The sequence below is a fragment of the Haliaeetus leucocephalus genome, unplaced genomic scaffold, assembly GCF_000737465.1.
Source record: "Haliaeetus leucocephalus isolate CR32 unplaced genomic scaffold, Haliaeetus_leucocephalus-4.0 Scaffold240, whole genome shotgun sequence".
NCBI lineage: Eukaryota > Metazoa > Chordata > Aves > Accipitriformes > Accipitridae > Haliaeetus > Haliaeetus leucocephalus.
This window is the reverse complement of record NW_010972676.1, coordinates 8,860,167-8,880,133: the sequence shown is the minus strand read 5'-3', so window position 1 is coordinate 8,880,133 and position 19,967 is coordinate 8,860,167. Positions and strand designations below refer to the sequence as shown.

The following is a 19,967-nucleotide window of genomic DNA, read 5'->3' as shown; positions in this document are numbered from 1 at the left end:
AAGTAGTCCTATAGGTGGTGAGTCTGAACATTAGTACATGCCGCATCCAGATATTTTCTTTTTAGCCTGTGCATAGAAAGAAGTCAGCTTCTTTCTCTTCCAAAAAGAAGTTTCTCCTTTTCCTCTCAAGAAAGAAGCCCACAATCTGTTCCTAGAACACTTCAGGGTAGTGAGGCTTAGGACAAAAAGAATGTAAAATAACTGTTTAATTTGACTTTCATGTATTATTGGCATTTTGAGGAAGAAAGATGCCGCTGCTTCCTGCTTCTTACGGCTTTAGAGCAAGGTGAAACGTAGAGAACTCTCCTATTTTCATGAAAGGAGTGAGCTTTTATCTAAGATTCTGTAGCCCATAAAACTGGTATTTCATCTGAAGAGAGATCTCTGAAGACACAAGAATTACCAGCTAATGTCTTTGTCTTGGGCGGTATATTGAATGCACAGTTCAAAGTGTTACTTTCAGTAACTGATGCATGTGATCAAGGAAATTCCACATGTTCAGGCTAAAGTTTGAAACTGCTTAAGGATGAAAGCATTCATCACTTCGTAGGAATAACGGATTGATTTTGAAAGTAAGCCATCACTCATTAAATCAATAAATGTGGCAAGAACAGGTTTCAGCATTATGCATGCTTCATCATAAGGCTTTCTGTTGTGTAGCAAGGGTCTCACTGGTGTATGCTGTCCTGAGAGGGAGGCCACAACATGGTTGTGTTGTTTCACAGTTTTGTTGCTGAAATTTTCTTTTTGCAGTGTGTTTTGATTTTTGGAATGAAGATACTATTAGTAACAGGTTAGACAACTGGCTATATAGTACTTAGTGCAGTTACAAAGTTTGTGCATATGTAATGCAATTATCCTGATCCAGAGCATGATGTAACATGATGTAACAGTGAAGTCTGTTTTGACTAAATTTTATAAAGCCTGTTGAAAAAAGGTAATTTTTGGAACTCAGTTCAATGAGCAGTCCTAACTTTTCTAGACCGTCTAGTTTTCTTATGCTGATTCTGATAGGTCTGAATTTAAGTGGTATAGAAAACACTAACCATCTGTCCATTTTGTGTCGAATTGTTTCTCTACCAGAATGGATTAGTTTTATTTGTGGATATGGGGAGTTTGTAATGAAATCTACTAATGCAGCTTTTTTAAAAGGTGTCAGAATTAATCACTACTATTTAGAGATATGGAAGGGGCCATCAGAAGTTGTTTTTGGAGAGGAACTCACAAATGAACAGAAGCTAGTGGAAATTTGTAGTTTGGATTTGACAGATTTATAATTAAATTACATACTTCTTTATAACAAAGAAAAATATGAAAGTGAAATGCAGATGATACCGTAGTAGTGTTATCTCATAATTCATTTGTTGTCCAGCAGATGTGAATTTATACATAAAGGATTGTAAGAATCTTATGCAAGAGCTTTAACCATGAAGACATATAAATTTATTTAACACACACACAGACCAAAAAAAAAAAAAAGCAACCTCCATTTTATGGATAGTTTTTCAGGAAGCATCCTCAATTCTTCTGCTTGCAACTTCTCAGAAACCAGAGGGTAGATAGATTTTTGTGGCAGGTCCAGATGTTTAAGTGACCTCAAATGTTTTCTGCTCAGATGTTTCCGTGAATGGTGTGAACAGAAAAATGGCATTATGTAATGCAGAAGAGTATTTCCTAACATGTGGTTTGTTTTATATATTTCAGGAGGTGAAGATGATAATTCTTTCATCACAAATTTTCAGTCTTCCTTTTTGAAGTGTTAATTGCTTTGCTGTTCGTTTGCATAATAGAGGAATCCTTCGAGAAAAGGATTGGGTATTGAGATGAAGAGCAACAAGCCTAATCATATTTAAATAGAGCTAGCATATCCTGTCTTATCGAGAGCACAAACTAGAATTCATATCAGTTGATAATTAGTTCCATGTCTGACAAAATATCTTTTTGATTGCAGGTAGTTGAAATTGCCAGGTGCTGTTTTCCTAAATTCATTTTTAGAACTGAGAATTTAATAGTTTAATATTTACCCCTTCATTTTGGATATACTTGTCCTCACTCAGCCCCCAGAACAACTAAATAGCAGAGGGAGTGAACAGGAAAAAAATGATTGAAGTTAAAAAAAAAATTCTGGAAAGACAGGGAAAAAGCATTCTGTGGGTAGGACTATGAGAGTTGCTTGGTAGCATCAACCTGTTCCTTGACTGGCTAGCAAGTATTTTGTTAACTTGTTTGGATTCGTAGCAGAAAACTGCTGTTTTTCTAGCTATTGAATGGTACAGACAGTTAGGGCATGGTCAAGAAAAACCTACAGAGGGTCAAGAAGTTATGGAGATGAGGAGCTGCCTAACTCTGGACAACAAGGAAAGCGATCAAAATGTATCAGTATGTTTTGATCTTTACGTGTTTTTCATTATATTATTGAAACCACAGTTGACTGCAAAAAACCCAGAGATTGATGAAGAGCATTTTTAAGACTATCAGTGCTGTGTATACTCTGGGAAGTTCTGAAAAGAATTGTCAGGATTCAAATGCTTTGAATTGTAGAAATCAAAACACAAGAAGAGATATTCTACCTTTGTATAAGCAATGGGAATATAAGTCAACAGAAACCTGAATTTCCCAATTAGTGTGAAATAATTTTCCTCTAAATTTCTGTCATGAAAAGGGATCTGATTTCTGAACTGGAGTATTGGGAGCTGTCCAGCACGAGTGCCCTTTCTCAAGTCAGCCATGGTAGGAAAAAGTAGGCATTTCTTTTTCCATATAAGCCAGGGAAGTTTTGATCTTTTGCAGCATGTTCTTTGCCTGTGGTTCAAACAACAAAAAGCTAGTTAAATATTCTCGGAGAAAGAAAAGCTTTTTTTTCTGAAATGTGTCACCTACACCTGATTAGAAGTTGTTGGTTAGGTTTGTTCAAATTAATTCCGTGTCTCTCTGGACTTAAAAGTAGTCTCTGACCTCTCATGTTATGGAGACTTATTTTTATTTAAATAATATTTGTGCATTTAAAAGTTAGCCAGATGAGAAACCATAGAGGTTGCATCCAAGACCATATATGGCACTTCTTTAGTTGAACCCTTTCGTGTTGCTCCATGTGTGAAATTTAATGGGAAGTATTTAAAAAAACAATTTCTTTTTTCCAAACCTTCTGTAGATGGCTATAAGCTTCACTTTTAAAAATGACAATTTGTTTTAGAAGGAATTCCCTCTACAAATAGCATTTCTTGCTTCCTATAGAGGTGGAACTAAAGGTCAAATTATGTGAGCTTGTCACTAGTCTATCAATAATTTAAAAACTTGGATAACTTATTTCAAAAGATCATTAAAGAACTGTGCCTAGGTGGTAGCAAGGTAGGAATAGTCAGAATTGTTTGTTTCCTTCTTTTATGCCTTTTCATTGTTATGAACATACCATCATGGGGGGGGGGGTTCAGTTTTTTTTGTCATTGGAGCAGGATTTGAACCAATTATCTTAAGAGATTTTCCCCACAAGTTAAAGGGATAGTAGGTAAATGGGATCAACTTCTGTGTAGATCAGCATTTAGGAGGCATCATAACACACACTTTGCCAGTGCTTTGTGTAATTATTGCAAGTAAGGCAGACAAGAGCAATTATAAACTTAAGGATTCCTAGGTTGCGATTCCTAAAAACCCCTAAAATAATAGCTATAGGGCATGGCCTGACACATTTTTGGTATCTCTATCAAAAAGCAGTTTGACAGAGTGGATGGGTTATGTCTCTGGTATATTAAAAAGCTGGATTCTATTTACAATTTTGCCTGCAGAGACTTTGATGGTCTCTGTTACGTTACTTGTAAAGTGGATGAATAAAATTTGTGTGCAGTTTAGTACCATTATCAAGGGTTGATAATAAACATACTGAACTACATACAGAAATTGCCATACGTTAGTAGGAAAGAAATGATCTCTGCCACTTGACCCCGAGGCTTTCTGGCTTGCAGGCTCTCAGCACTGGTGTGTCAGCTCCTAGACTACTGAATTCTTTGTACAGGAGTCTTTCACTTTCAGACATGTCCATGAATTCCTATACATTATTTTTTTAGATATATTAATGGTAAGTTTGTTAAATGACATTTTAGAATGCTATTCTGTTTTGATTATATGGTATAACTGAAACATGGTGTTTTAAAAACTTTAGAACCTGCCACTTTTTTTATTTGTGTTGAGCTCCAGGATGCCATGTTCTTTTTTTTTTTTTTTTTTTTGAGGTATTTTACAGAGGATATGGTTTCTTATTACAGAAGCAAAGCGCTGCAGAGTTTTGCTTATATGTGTGACCTGAATGTCATCCTTCCTTTATGCACTGCTTCTACTAGCAGGCATGGTGTCAGCTGGATTTTCATCTGTGTTACTTCTGCCTCAAAAATTAAACAAGAGAGGAATTTTAAACAGTTCCAATTAGCCCAAGGTCTGTGAAAGTCTCCTTACTTGGTAGGTAGTTTGGTTTCCATGCTTTTTTGGCCAGTGTACAGATCTGAAGAAAAATAAATGATAGTTATTATACTTGCATATCTGCACAATTTGCAGAATGTGCACAACCAGGCGTTTACTACTACATTTTTTTTGTGTGTTGGCTTTCATTGTGGGCATCATTATGGATAACCTACATCATCTAATATCTTGTATAGAAAAGCTAATTTGTATAAGTTAACTTGGAAAGCAGTATAGAACTTTTGAATATTCCTATTTCCAGAACGGGGGGGTAAAAATCTGTAAGTTATTTCCAAGTTGAATACACTTCTTTTTCAAATATCTGCTCAGAGGGCTCTGCGGAATTCACCAGCCTATGCAACCATACCTACTTTGTATTATGTGGGTGATTTTTCAGTTGCACATGAAACTTTACCTTTAAATCTTTAATTATATGCTTTCACACCCCAGTTATTAGTACTTATCACCTGGCCCTTTACAGGTAACAAAGAAATACCCAGTGTTTGGACATTAGATTCATAGTTTGTGTCGTGTTTTCATGCTTACCGCATGTTAAAGAACTGATCCTGATAAAAACTCTTGTGCTCATTTGTTGGATTTCTCATCTAGAACCTGGTTTGTGAAACCAGTGGGACCCCATTGTGTCTGTTTGCAGAACATTTATTTAGTCCCTGAATCCCAAAGCAGTTTCTTCCTCCTCTTAAACCTTTCCTCCTCTTAAACCTTGTTTTGTCTTTATGCTCCATTATTTTAATAGAATTGCTGTTATCAATTTCAAAGGCAAATTTTTAATATATTCTTTTTAATTTTGTCTGGCCCAAAGCAAAGAGATCTATGTAGAAATTGACTAAATGTCGCAACAAAGTTTTGCATTTGGCTTTCTTAAAGGCATAGGAATATGGAGTTTGAAACTGCAAAGCACATGTACAGACATTAACACCTGTCCTTTACTTTATAAATATATATGATAGTACATATAGAACATTGAAAACAAAAAAAAAAAAAAGAGGAGCATCAGAAAAAAATCCACAAGGTATGAAGAGTGGTGGCAACTTCTGAAGTGGTACCATGGAGTATGTTTCCTCTGCACTTGATTTTTTGCTCATGCAGCTTAACAGATGATTATAGGAGCATAGGTTTATCTTACTGCCTTTGCAGAGGCAAGTGCAACATTTGTCTGCAGCAGCAGCAATTATTCTTTCCTCTGTCTTTTCCCTTCCCACATTTTGGAACTGGGGCAGGAAATGCAAGCTCTGGCAGAAGTGACTTTAGGTTAATTCCAGTTCCAGATTGTCTGTGAGCCCTTTATTGCTTCTGTTTCCTCATCTTGTTTCCACTTCCACATTAAGACAACCCTCCATGCAGTCTGGCCATGGCTGGTAAGCATGCCTTCCTACCTTCCTGCCATCTGGAACAGCTCTTCTCTCTTTTATTTAATAGCTATACAAGCTCAGACTTTAACTGAACACATTTATTTCTTGACCATATAACATGCAACTCTGTTAGTGAGCAGCCATATATATATATGTACTGATGCTGTTGCCTGCAAAATAGAGCTCTCTTGCATTGTATCCTATTAGGCCTTCCCATAAAGGTGGGATTTTTGTCCTGCTGCCTTGATTTGCTGAAGTCTTAAGTGTGGATAAGCCCAGGGAATCACTGTTGAGGAGCTAGTGTCTAAGAAAGCCTCAAAAGCTTTCCACTTTGTTCTTTATTGATTTATAAAGGGAGAGTAAGCTTCTCCCTCTCTCTTTTGTTAACCTGATAGTGCAGATATTCTCAAGAGGTTGCACTGCTATATCTTTTGCTCTGTTAATGCTCTTGAAGGCTTTGACAAAACCCGTGGCTTCTCCTCATCAGCCTGCATGACACGGATCGTGTGCTCCCTTTCACGTTTTCTCCCTTTGCAGTTTTTAACATAGCCATGTGCAAAGGCAGTGCACCTCGGGATGTAGCTGTCTGAAGGCCATGCCAGAGAGCATCAGGCAAATATCCTGGCCTCTTCAAGGCTGCCTCCCTGTTGCTTAAGAAGGAGAAAGAAGGATTTGGGAATCCAGAGTAGAGTGGCAACAGATTTGTTTCTGCCTTTGTAAAGACCAGTAGCAGAGGGACAGTCATGTAGAGGGAGAAAAGGTAATGTGGGGACATCTTTATTTTAGGAGGTTTTTTTAGGTTCCCTGTCTGTTCCTCAGCCTCTGAAGGGAGAACATCAGAATGGGACCATGCATGGGCAAGTTCTGCTTGAGTCCATGAAGGTGCTGTTATTGAAGGCATATCCAATTTCTAGTGACCTGGAAAAAAAAAGTTTAGTAATATTGCCCTTTTTGAAGCTGCAATGCCCAGTGTGGGTTTTTTTCCCTTCTCAAGGACACAGCAGCTGGGGAAGTGTTGTTAATGTAGGTATTAATTCTTTCTTTCTGAATATGTCCGAAGAACTGTTACACACCACAAAAGATGCAAATAGCTGTATTTGGAATTGCTTGTGAACGTAAAAGCAGCAGAATTGTAATGTTACTAGAAAGAGAGGAAGCAACTATACTAGAATCTGTTATTCTGAAGTTGTCTGTGAAAAATTCTCCTGTTTCCATCTAAATTCTTTAACAAAAATAGAGAAATTATTTATGTAGTCTTTTTGAAGATACATGTATGAATTCAGTATAATACATGGTTTATAATATCAGTATAATTTAAAAGCAGTAATACAGAGAGAAACGTTTGTTAAGAATGATATGGTGCCTCTTGGGTCCATGAGAAGAAACGTGCCTTTCCCTCAGGTGCCTGGTGCCACAGCAGAACTTTGTCCATCACAGCAGTTACAGCAGAAGGAAGCTGCTGGTTCCAGGGTGAGGACCATGAGGGTGAAATTGTGTGTGGGCGAGATCTGCCCTCTCGTGGAGAGAGAAAATATCTTTCCCTCGCTGTGTGCATGTCTGACAGCGTGGGCTGTCTTAATCCTAAGGAGGTGATACGATAGCTCACATTGATTTTGGAAACCAGACAACTATTCAGTCACAAAATTCCCTCTGTTCCCTCTGAAAGGTGAGAAGTGGGAAGGACTTTTTTCTGAAAGTGTCTGATTACATCTGTGTTCAACACAGGGAATTCCCATATGTTTTTCTTTTAAGTTTTCTGATTTTGGTGGTTTGTGTGTTGGCTACAAATGTCACTACATAAAGATATTTCCTTCACCATAGACTGATAAGAAAACCCATAACATTTTGCATAATTAATTCTGTGTTGCCTGCCTAACAGCTTTGGAGAAAGTGGTTCTGAAATGTTTCTTCATAAGCTACTAGTCCAACTAACTATTTACTATGAAAAGACAATTTGGTGCAGAATCAAATGGGTAATATTGTGTATATATCTTGTGTAGTACTAACATGTTGTATCTTCATACAGTTTTATTTTGAATTATCCATAATAAGGAGGGGGAGGGAGGATGGAAATGGTGTCTGGAGGTGGCATTTGTTGTGTTTTCTATGGTTCTGTGAGAATTTGGGGGAAAACTTAGACCAGGAGAGTGAATATAGATTACCACTTACTAAGATAAGAATCTGCCCCTCTCTTTGGTTCTTTGTTCATGAAAGATACCCTCATTTCATGTCTATAAGTTTTGCTACTAACTAGAGATTATCTGAAGAAGTAAAATCACACTGCAGAATCTACACTTTGTATTTTAGGCCTTTTCCCTGGCATCTTTATTCATGCCCGTTGCATCTTTATTCATTGTATGTTCATTCATCTATTGCTTTTATAGCTATATGTAATGAGTAAATCAAGATTTTAAAAAGTACATAAACACCTTTCCAGTGCATCATATTATATTATAGATTACAAGCACATATTCATGGTATTATATCACACTAACAGGAGGTTGAGAGGAATAACAGCTATGATGAGTCAAGAAGGTTAAATGTTTAACTGATTTAACCAAAAGTAATCCATGGTAGGGGTAAGAAGAGTCTCCTTATGTACTGTTAACATACCATGACATATCTTCTCTGTATGACTGTTCTTTGTGAAACTGTTTTTAATATGAAAGCATATTTGAAACTGCCTTTTTTAATGTGTAATGTAGACCTTCATCAGAATGAAATTTCAAGAACATTGAGCAAAGTTGACAAATAGAGGCAAGCTTTTGTTTAAAACAAATAAAAATTTTCCCAGTCTACATTGCTTTCAGTACCAGGCAAATATTATAAAATAACAGCCCAACAGGAAAAACAGTGTGCAGTAACCACTGCGTACAAAGTGTCTCTGGCATTACTCTGTGGAAAATAGTATGGGCTAGAATTTCTATCCCCACCTTTTCATGGATGGGTAAAGAAGAGATGGTGCTATGGTTTCATGAAGCCAAACCATTGACTAAAACATCTGAAGCACTAATATGTGTTAATTATCGAGTCAATTCAGGTGCTGTTAACTGCCTGGTCTTTGGTTTGCTTGAGAGGGAGGTAGGCTGTGTGATGCCCCAAGTCAGATGTTAGGACTTGCAGTTGTTAGCAGCATGTAGCTAACAGCTGAAGAGGTGTAGACAGTGCAAAAGTCTGGTCACTCAATTATTTGCTGTAATTTCCAGGAAAGGGGTAAACGTTGTGAAAGATACATGTTTTAGTAGAAATTTTTGTACCATTTTTATTTGTACTTTCAAAAAGATAAGACCATATTCTGTTTAATCTATTAAATTCTGAAACTTCCCCTAAAGGTAATTTGGCTAATTGTGAAGCACTCCTTGTGCCCCCAAAGAGAGGGAAACAACTATTTAGAAAGGCTTGAGCAAATTGCCTGGTACTTTTTTCATTGGTCAGACACACCAGCAGTTTCTTCTGTGCTAATGCTTGCCTGTCAGGAAGAAAGCAGTATTTATGTTGCATTTAAATGCATTATTTGTGCTTACTAAGCATTATGACCTATCTATTTTATTGTTTTTTCTTGTTGATGTATTAATTGCCTATAAATTTAGACATTGTTTCTGGAGTTGGAAAGCCCCTACCTTAAGAAAGGTTTAAAAAAAAAAAAAGAAAGAAAAGAAAAAAGTAACAAGAAAGAAGAGAGGAAGCTTTTCTTTAACAAAAGTCTTTTGAAGAGGAATTAAATAAGCTTCTTGGTATCAAATATAATAGTCTTCAAAATGACCAGGCTTACGATTCTTCATATTTAATACTGAGTAACCAATATTATCAGGCAAACATTTTTTAGCATTAGAGCTGGTTTATTTCCTCTGTTACACTGTACTAATTAATGCTGTTACTTAATATGAGTAGGTACTACTTTGACCTGATAAACTATGTCTAGAAAGTAATTCCACTAGTGTTAAGACTAATGATTGTATGGCATGCTAAATAATGAGAAAAGTGCTATTTTGAGTGGATTAACTCCTTATTTCTTACCTCATGATACAAATGACTCAGTGGCCATTAATAGGTCTTGTAGCATTTCTGTGCTTCTACTTTCTATGTCTGCGTAATGAAGCCATAATACCTGCCTGCAGCTTGGCAATACTGTAAAAAATTAAGTATCATAATGCTTCTAGGGTGTTTTGACATTGTACAGCATTAAAGTTAAAATATATTATCATTCTAACTACTGTTCTACAATTATCACTACTTTGATGAAAAGTTGCTTTGATGCAAGGATCCAAGAAGGCTAGGAGATACGTCAATATTAGTTTACTCCTTTTTACAATCGGAGTGCGGGTGTTCACATTGTTCCTAGTGGCCTTGGTCACCAGCTGCCGTGCTTATGGCCTTGCTGTGGTTTATTGCAGGGGCTGGGGCTTCTCTTGGAACATTGTGCTTCCAGGACTTTTTTTTTTGTTATTTTCACCTGGGGAGCAGGCGTCCTTAAAATCAGTGTTTTAACATGTATCTGTCTGCACAGTATATTTCAATTAGCAAGCATCTGCCTGCAGTCTATAGTTGCTTAATTGTTATTTTTTACTGGGAAGTGTTTCATAGCTCGTTTTATTTCCTCTTCATGTGATTTAGGTTACCACGGCCTTTACTGTGAAGAGGAATATAATGAATGTCTTTCTGCACCCTGCCAGAACGGAGCCACCTGCAGAGACCTCGTCAACAGCTACGAGTGTGTGTGCCTTGCTGAATATGAAGGTAGGATAGGGTTTGCCTCTTGTTTTTTTAATTGTTCTATGTATTTTTTATGGTAGGTTCTGTTACAAACAGAGATCTACAATATCCTTCACTGAGCAGAAATAAAACCCACATCTAAAATTGAGGGAAACAGACTTCAGTGTGGATCCTGATGCCATAATCTTTATTCAAATGAGTAGTTCAGATTTAGCTGGTCTGTGAGGAATGCATGTCCTTGTCTGAGGGTACAAATGGCTTCTCCCTGTTCTTCTTAGGTGTACTTTTTTCTGCTGTTTTTAAGGTATGGTTAGAAAGTGAGGAGTTTTTAACAGAAAACATAACTGTTAAATAAAATTTTTCATCAGTTATTGTTAGGAGCCATCACATGGAGGGCTTTCCAAATTATTTTTTTATTTATTTTCTCCAGTGAAGTGAGTTAAAAACATAGTAATAAAAGATTAGTATTTGAAACACATTAGGACAAAGGAGTAAAAATGAAAGTTTTATGTTAATTGTTCATTTAGAAGACCATAAAGCCCAGAGACAGTAGTAGATCTGTGAATGCTTTCCAATGTTAACTGCAGCTCTTCCTAGATACGTTCAAATGCAATCAATCTTCAGCATTTCCTAAGTAATTTATAAAATAGAGGAGAAAAGTGTGTGTTTTGCTATACAAAATCTTTTATCTTGCAGTTGATTTCAGCTTTACATAGAGTAGCACATACCAGCTGTCTGTGATGTGTCTCTCTGTGGAGGGCTAAAATGATACTTTTTTTGTGTATTCTGTTTCGAATCATGCTGTGAGAACACTTTGAATGTAATTTTATATATTAGTATTAAAATACATATTTTTTACATAGAATGACTATGTTTTAAGGAACATTACCCCAGCATTTTCTCATTAAGGGTATCAGTCCTTATCTGTGTTGATAAGTAACGCCCACTTAACAGCTCCTTGAGGCTAAGTATGTATTTTGTGCTGGTGATGGCGCTGGTCTTTGACAATAGATACAGAATTCATCATTTTAGAGGCTTAGTGAGGAAATGACCCTCAGCTTTTCATGACAGTTTAAAGAGCACTTAACCATAATGTTATGACTTCATGTTCTGTTCTCATCTGACCTGTACGTGCAGCTTGAAAGCACTGTGTGCGCAGCCCGTTTTGCTTTAAATGAAAGCAGGGGACCTGGTCCTGTAAGCAGTTTTTGCTGATTACTGAGCTTTCATCATTCCGCTACTTAAGGTGTTCAGTGATACTAATGAATAGAGCCAGGGTACCCAGCTCAAGATACCACGCGGGCCATGAGAGGCCTCAATTTTATCACCACCAACCCAGACCTCCCCATGTCCAGTCCCCCCTTCTGCCTCCACACCCCCGCGCTGGCAAACAGACAAGAGCTGTTACCGCTGGTCTGGTCCGAAGTATCCGCCAGCAGGTACCTGTGGGCTTCTGGCTCTGCTGGCTTCTGCTGCTTAGCTGCAGGGGGCTCGAACTAGAGCGCTCTGCCTTTTTGCTGCTGACAGACTGACCAGATGATTTCAGCAGCTCTGTAGCAAGTGAGTACGTGTGTGTGTATATATATAGAATATATAGAGAATATATAGAGATATTTGAAATAAGTTGCTTTTATGTATTTTTATCCCTATTAACTTGAGAGGATTGTTTTTATATAACTCGTGTACGCTTGCATTGCTGTACATAACTGCAGTGTTGAACACTAGAGAACAAAGTTCATTCCTTTTAATCGTTCACTCATTAAATAACTTGTATACATAGATCTGATATATTATGCGTCCAATTTCTTCCTTTTTGGTATTGATTTTTCTTTCTCATATTCTTTTCTCTAAAGACTATTTTCTTGCTAATTTTACCTCTGTATAGTTCTGCATCTCAAACTCTCCAAATTCAAATTCACAGACTGCCCAATTCCAGTGCAACACAATTGGTATTCATGAAAGAATTGGGAAGGAGTAAGGCAGGATCAGCTGTATGTCCACTTTTCACATGGATTTGTCTAACCTCTTCTAGTCCTCCATCATTGTAGGTTCCGTAATCTCCACAAGCAACATAATTTCTTCACTGTCATTCACTGCCTCATGATTAGAAACATTTTTCTGATGACAAAGCTGTATTGCAGTTTTTATACATAATAAACAATATGAGTTTATGCTTCTATTGACTATGCATCTTTACAATTTGCAGGACAGTAAGAATGTAGAAACAGGAACCACCTTAAAAAGTGAAAAATGTGTTTGTTATTTGTAAGCCTTATCACATGGAAGCATTCAGAATCCTGTCCTGCTCTTCAGTTTGTTGAAATTCTTGTAAAAAGTGTAAGAATGGGAAAACTTGAAGATAACTTAGGATTTTAGCTAAGTGGTCACTTTGGATTCATTCCCAGACAAACTGGTAATAAGATTTAGATTTAGACTTAAAACTTACATTAAAGGCTAAATTTAGGCAGGTATTTTAATTGCAAGCTAATTTCACTGTAGTAGATGTATTATAAATGAAGTCCCACCAATCATTCATTATTCACATATGTACATTTATTTTTTTTGTGTTTCAGTGCCATCAATGCACTGATTAGATTGTTCATGTATTGATTTTTCTATTTTTATCTGAAAAGTAGATCCAGAGAAAATGATGCATGTAGGAGCAGCAGTAGAGCCTCTCTCCCCATCCCTGGGTGGGAATCTGCTGTGCTTTATGTTCTGTATGCCAGATACAGCTTGCACTGTCTTCTGCAAAGCAAAGCTGCTGAATTCACATAGCCTACACCTGAGAATCAAAGAGCGAAGCTAGTGGCATGAAGTTGAGCAGCCCAATTATTTACTTTTAGCTGTACATTTGAATAAATTAATTTCTCTTTTTATTGCCTTAGTTACTCCTCAGTTTCCTGCGAAAGGCAGTGAGATGCTTTAGAATGCTAATGTATATTATTAAAGAAGTTACTACATAAAATTCTTACTGAAGACAATTATTGTTTACATTTTATTGAAGACTGTTAGATAGCTAATCGGATTATGCTTTATTATACCATTGGTTTTCCATAGACACTCCAGCAGTTCTTGTTAACAGAAATTGTCCCACCTCTCTTATCCCAAAGCCTCAGTGGGTGGGAAGAGCAGAGAGCAGGTGTGTGTGTAAAAAGTTTAGCAGCTATAAAATATATGGCTTTAGTCTTATGGCATTAGCCTAATAGGACAGGTTTGGAGGCTGCACATCGTTGTGCTCATCCAGGTGAAGTTAAGTTATCGTATGTACTGATTTCATGCTGTCAGTATAGGTCATGTGAATGGCAATTACTAATTTTACCTTTTCAGGAAGGCACTGTGAATTATACAAAGATCCTTGTGTTAACATCAACTGTCAGAACGGTGGCACTTGTGACAGCGAAGGTCTAAATGCTACATGTATTTGTGCACCTGGATATACAGGCAAGTAATTTGTACATTACATAGAACGTCTAGTTGTCAGTGTTCACTGTGTCCAAAAGAAGACAAATACCAAGTAAGACTGTGTCTTTTCAAGGAAACAAATTAATTTGGACTTTGCTGAATTGTAACCAGTCTGGTGAGAATGAAAAGTTCTCAGTATTACTTGCAACTGCTTTGAACTTTAAAAATTTTGCAGCAAAGAAAGCCTGTTACTAAAGAGAATTCACTGAGCTAACAGCTATTTAACGTGCCTTATGACCTTACTGCTTGAGACTAGATTGCATTTTTAAAATAACACTTTGAAGACTTCCAGGTAAGCCAATATACTAATTGGACAGTGCTGAAGCTGGAAAATGTTTTAACATTGACCTTAGTTACTGCGAGCTGAAGAAACAACTTATTCCGTTAACTTAATATGCAATTGCTAAAAGCCCTAAAGTGCTTGTTATGAATCAATTTACACTTTCAGAGTAATGGTAAGCAGCCCATTTAATCCTTTGGCCTTCTATTTAAGCTGACATGATTGGTGTAATCCAAATATCTGCTGTTAAAATAATTACAACCTGATGCTCTGTTACTCATGTAAGGTAATATCCAACGTGATAGTAATAGATAAACTCATTCATAGCTGTTTTGTAGATCAAATTGCGCTTTTTGATCTGTTCTAATTTTAAAGGGCATTTTTTAAAAAAGAATTAGCTTTCCATTGTACAGTGGCTGTTTCTCAGAGGCACTTATTATGTACATTATTGTATAGCACTTCAGAATATACATGATAGACTGTTATACCAATTTTTCTTGGTATGGAACTTAAAGAAATGAGACACACATAATCTGGGTGAGATTAGTCAAGTCACTTAGCCCTCACACTTTGTTTTCACCTGCTTGAACGAGGATAATAGTTCCTTGGACACTACGTAAGACTTATTTCTTGAAATCGTTATAGAACACTTCTGATGTTCTGAGAATAAAGATGCTATTGAGTTATAAGGTGTTTTGCAGCTAGAGAAAAATTAAATGATTGATGATGTACCTGCTACATGAGGCACCCACTATATAGAAGTTTGTTTTTTCTTGGGTTTTTTTTTCCAACATAAGGTGAAGAATGTGAAATTGATGTAAATGACTGTGACAGCAACCCATGTCACCATGCTGGAACTTGCATAGATCAGCCTGGTGGTTACACCTGCCATTGTCCCCATGGATGGGTTGGTGCAAACTGCGAAATACGTAAGTTTTGTAGTTTTCTAAAGATTTCTAAGAGTGATACCTTATAATAAAGAAGTTTATATTTGTCTCTAATACCTATCTGCACAAACACTCTGAATCATCTGTAAATTATCAATGTTCTGTTAAATGCGTTTTATTTTAGGCTGTAACATTTCAAAAATGGCTGTGAAAGTTAGAAAATTCTGTTTCTGGGCACACTACTTTGAGCTGTGTTGGACTAGATTGCCAGAGATGTTATCTCACAGCTGGGTACTAAGCCGTTTGCCTTTTAATTGCACTTATGCTTTAGAACTTACTTTCATACTTACCTTGGGTAAAGTGTACTCCCACAGAGCTATAAGCATGGTCGTAACAGACTTGTACTGACTTCTGAGCACCTGCAGTTCTAGAGATGTTTCAGCAAAACAATTTTGAACTTGCTTACCTAAGGAAATAAGTTGTGTGTAATTGTGCTGATTTGTGTGTGCATGCATTAACCAGCTTTTTCAGGAATAACTTTTCCAACCATAGGCTGATTTCCACCAAATTTGTTACAATGGCAAAGGTCTCCTAAACAAAATATTTCCTAAGCATTTAGTAAGACTTAGAGAGGTTTCATTGGTGGGTCTAGTGAAGGAACAGCTTCAGTGTAATCTCGCTTCTTAGTATAGAGAAAAGCATCAGGGTAAGTGCACCCTCTTCCAACTGTGGAAGAGTTAAAACAGAAATTAGGCTTCATTCGTTCTGCTGCTCACAGAGCTGCTTTGTATTTCCCTGATGTCTTGTTCTTGGACTACAGATGTTGTCTTTACTAGGGAGTTTAGCTGTGTATTTAACTGCTTGAATGCTCAGGTACTGTGGTCATAGATCCCTTCAAGTCATTATACAGATACACAAGTTCGTGTGAGGGGATTTACACCACTTAGCACAGCTAATGTTGCAGGGGTAGGTAACAGATTAAAAAAATAAACAGAAGGGACTCAGAAAGCTCCTAGTGTACATTCATGAGAAAATACCTACACAAAGGCTGGAATAAAAAATGTTTTCTCTCTCTCATTTACACAAGGAGCATATGATGCTTCTCTTTTTTACTCTCTTTTACTTAAACTTTACTTAAACATATCGACTACTTTTAAGTTGATTTCTATTCTTGACTTTAGTCCTTACTTTAACCCAGAACACAACTCTGTTCACACTTGGACTGACACAAAAGTTTTATCTTGACAGGTTTATGACCTTCTCTCCCTGTAATTGTTGGTTGTGAATTCAGTTTCAGTGCTTTCTGTTGAAAGCCAAGACTGCAGAAGAGCATTGCTAGCTAGCCCAGAGATGGTGACAGCACGGCCTTTTTGTTGTCTCTGTGAATGGCACACACACTTCCCTGTGGGGTACAGAACCATTGTGATGTTGGGAGCACGATATTGTGTGCTATCTGTATGCCATATCACTCATGCTAAAAGATGCTCAGATGAGTTTTTACTGACAAGGCTGCTGTTAGTGATACCTGAAACATGCATATCCAAGCTGATCAGCAAGGCAGTGTAATTCTACCTGCCTTAGCTAATAAGTAGTGTGCTGACAGACAGGTGTGTTTAGTTTTTGGAGAAAGCAATAATCATCCTGGAAACATACTTCCTGGAGTACCTCAATGTAGTAACAATTACATTTCTCTTATGTTATGGAATGAATAGATGCCAAAGGGAAACAAATGGACTTGCACACTTTCTGAGCCCTGCAGATGTGCTATATGAAATCAGTGATGCTTGTTCCGGAGTCCTCCTTTGGCTGTCATGCTCTAGTCACTAAGGATTTGGCTGTTTGCACCACAGATACATAGTGAGGTGCATATAAACACATGGCAAAATGAGAGATGCAGAACAGAGAGTGGAAGGAGCCTTTTCTACTGGCCAGCTACTCAATTATTCCTGCTTCCCCCTGTGAGGGACGCATGCCCCTAAGCACTATGTATGACAGGTAGGTTCAAGCTTACATCTGTGGTTGGTCAATATGAACTCCCTTCTGACCTTGTTTGTAAGTGTATGAGAGAGAGAGTGGATAAAACTCTGCTTAAACTTTGTTCTCTTGAGCACAGGGATTGTCTCAGTACGTTATTTCTCTACATGTAGCATGTGTTTATAGTTGAACTGCAGTAGCCTTGCCTGCTCCTCAAGAACTTGGATTTTCTGCTTGTATTATACACTTGCAAACTGTGTAAGTTAAAATTATGGGAAGAAGCAACAGTACTTTGTTGTTGCTGCTTTAAGCCTTTTACTGACTGATTTGTTCTTTTATCTTGTTACTGCTATGACAAGAGGCAGGGAAGTATCTGAGTGTTAAGTGGCATTGATAACACTTAACTCTCCACCAGAAATATTAGACCTTTTCTTTCCATCTCAATATTTAGAGACTAAATGATATAGTATTGTTCATGGCAATTGTTCTCAATTGAAGAGGTTGAAATTATTGTGGTTTTTATCCAACAAATCAGGATAGCTAATAGAGTATTTATATGTAATAATAATAAAATAGGCTATATAAAAAATGCAATCTAGAACATTCTGGTTTGGATTGGTCTTAAAGGAATGAAAACAGGGAAAAAAAAAATCTTTGTGTAGTCACATAGATACATTTTGAAGAACAATTAAGTTTAAAATTTGAAGGTTACCGATAGTTTCTTCAATAAGCTTAACATCAGCAAATGTCTGATGTTCCCTTGTTATTGAAGTCACTTTGACAGAGCATCAAAGTAAAATGATGTGTTGTTATGGGACACCATGATACTTCACAATAGTCAGATATAAGTATGGACATGCAGCCTCTCTAACCAATGCAGTGGCTTATATGCAAAGCTGTGGAAGCTTTCCTAAAGCACTTGGATTTTAACCAGTATATAAAAGATTATGCAAATAGAGAGGGATTGAGTTTTGAAGAAATCACTTTGCAGAAAGGATTTAAAAGCATTTTGATCTGCAGATTTTTTTTCTACAGAACTATGTATCCATGGGAAGATCTTTGTGCTCACTGTCTTTCCCTGAGCTACGAGTTGACCAACTGATGTGAATCCAATTCTAATCATATCTAGAAGGGCCATATCCAGCTCTCTTATAAACAGGTGCAGCACTTCTGATCTCACTGGAGTGTGAGTCAATGGTGCAGTGGATTTCTCTTCAGCTCTGAGATTGAATCTATTACTAATCTGCATCTGTTCATCTTTCTGTATCTCCGTGTCATATTTATCATATTGTTTCAGCAATTTCTACATAATGGTTAATAATATATTGGAAATTAATTGTAAACGCTGCATACTGACTTCCTTTGTATTGGACCATCCCTCTGAATGCTAGAAGAAGACATGATGAAGCCAGGGTTCAGGCTTCTCAAGAGGGGTACAAGCTGGTGTTCAGGAGTCATTTGACTAAATAGGTTGCATTTTCTCTTTTGTGATTTTCTGTTACTAGCCATGGAGGAGGCTGTTGGTACTTAGTCTTTTTTGTAGAACAACTCTCTGTTTACTCTTAATAGTTCCCCATTTTTTCACCAGCTGTTTTATCTGCTTGAAGTGACTACCCTAACAGGATTTCAGGGTTATCTTCTTGTCAAACTGTACTCTTTAATTTTCAGGTGCTGTATGTACAACAAACTAGACAAGATGTATGTTGCCTGGATGAACTGTGATACTTATTATATCATCTTATGGTCCTTACCAGTGTGAGCAATTCCAATTAAACAGTATTAAATTGGTCTTAATTATAAAGAGGATATTTTTCCTTTCAAAATGAAATTTATTTGCCTAAAAACTTAATGGAGCATGTAAAAATGCTTACAAAGTGTCTCATACAAATTCCTTAATGCCTGCTGATTATTTGTTCCATTATATCTATATATGTTTGCCACCTTTGTAATTATTAATGTGTTTACCAAGGTAAGCCAAACCATGTGGTTACTTGAAAACTAACACGAAGAATTTCTAGTAGAATTTCTAGTGTGATGCGCATTGAAATCTAATTCTTAATAATTTTATGAACATGACTATGACAACTGGGAATACTGTGATTTTGAGCTGTCATATGTTCTTTCTAATCTTTGGAGTATAAACTGTTAATCTTTATATTTTTATTTGGTGAGGAAGAAAGGAAGAAATTTCTCTCCTTATCATCCAGAGATGGAAGACACGGAATCTAAATCCGAACTGTCTTGCCATATATCTGCGCACGTCAGATCTGAATTTGGCCTAGTCTGACAACCTGACAGAAACCACTGTGTGTGACAAATATGCTGCAGAACAGAAATAGAAACCCATCCCAAACTGCACGGAGCACAGCTGTATTCTCTCCCTCATATCCTGACTGGGCAAATTGCAGTAACAGCAATTTAGAAACATTAAATCACTGAATGATTCAGGCTGATCAAAACTTTACTGATCTCTGAAAAAGATAACACAAACAAGCAGTCAGTCCTGTAAACTTGGCTCACATTTGTGAACAAAAAGTCTAAGCAAGCCCAAGCACAGAGGTGCTCTGGGACAACCTTTACTGTTGTAAACAAAGAGCAACCGTTTCTTCAAACTCTGCCCAGGTGAATCCCACATGTTACAGCTTCAGGCTTTCTCCCTACCTTCCTCCAAAATGGATATTCCCCCCCCCCCATACTTATACATTTCCCTGTATTTCTACCATAGATGGAGATCATATCCATCCATCATATCAGATGCCACTAAACTTATGATTTCAGCACAGGTGCTCAAATCAGTTATCTGCCATCATCAACATCCTCAAGAGG

General features: G+C 37.1%; 1 protein-coding gene across 1 annotated transcript in view; it reads left to right on the top strand.

Annotated features, from left to right (window-relative positions):
- The window catches only part of DNER (delta/notch-like EGF repeat containing), a 137,813-nt gene that overhangs the window by 107,887 nt on the left and 9,959 nt on the right, over positions 1 to 19,967 (top strand). Inside the window, exons 11-13 of the mRNA XM_010568423.1 lie at positions 10,437 to 10,559; positions 13,866 to 13,979; positions 15,078 to 15,209. Coding sequence (XP_010566725.1) covers positions 10,437 to 10,559; positions 13,866 to 13,979; positions 15,078 to 15,209 — 369 coding nt within the window. The remainder of the gene's footprint in view (positions 1 to 10,436; positions 10,560 to 13,865; positions 13,980 to 15,077; positions 15,210 to 19,967) is intronic.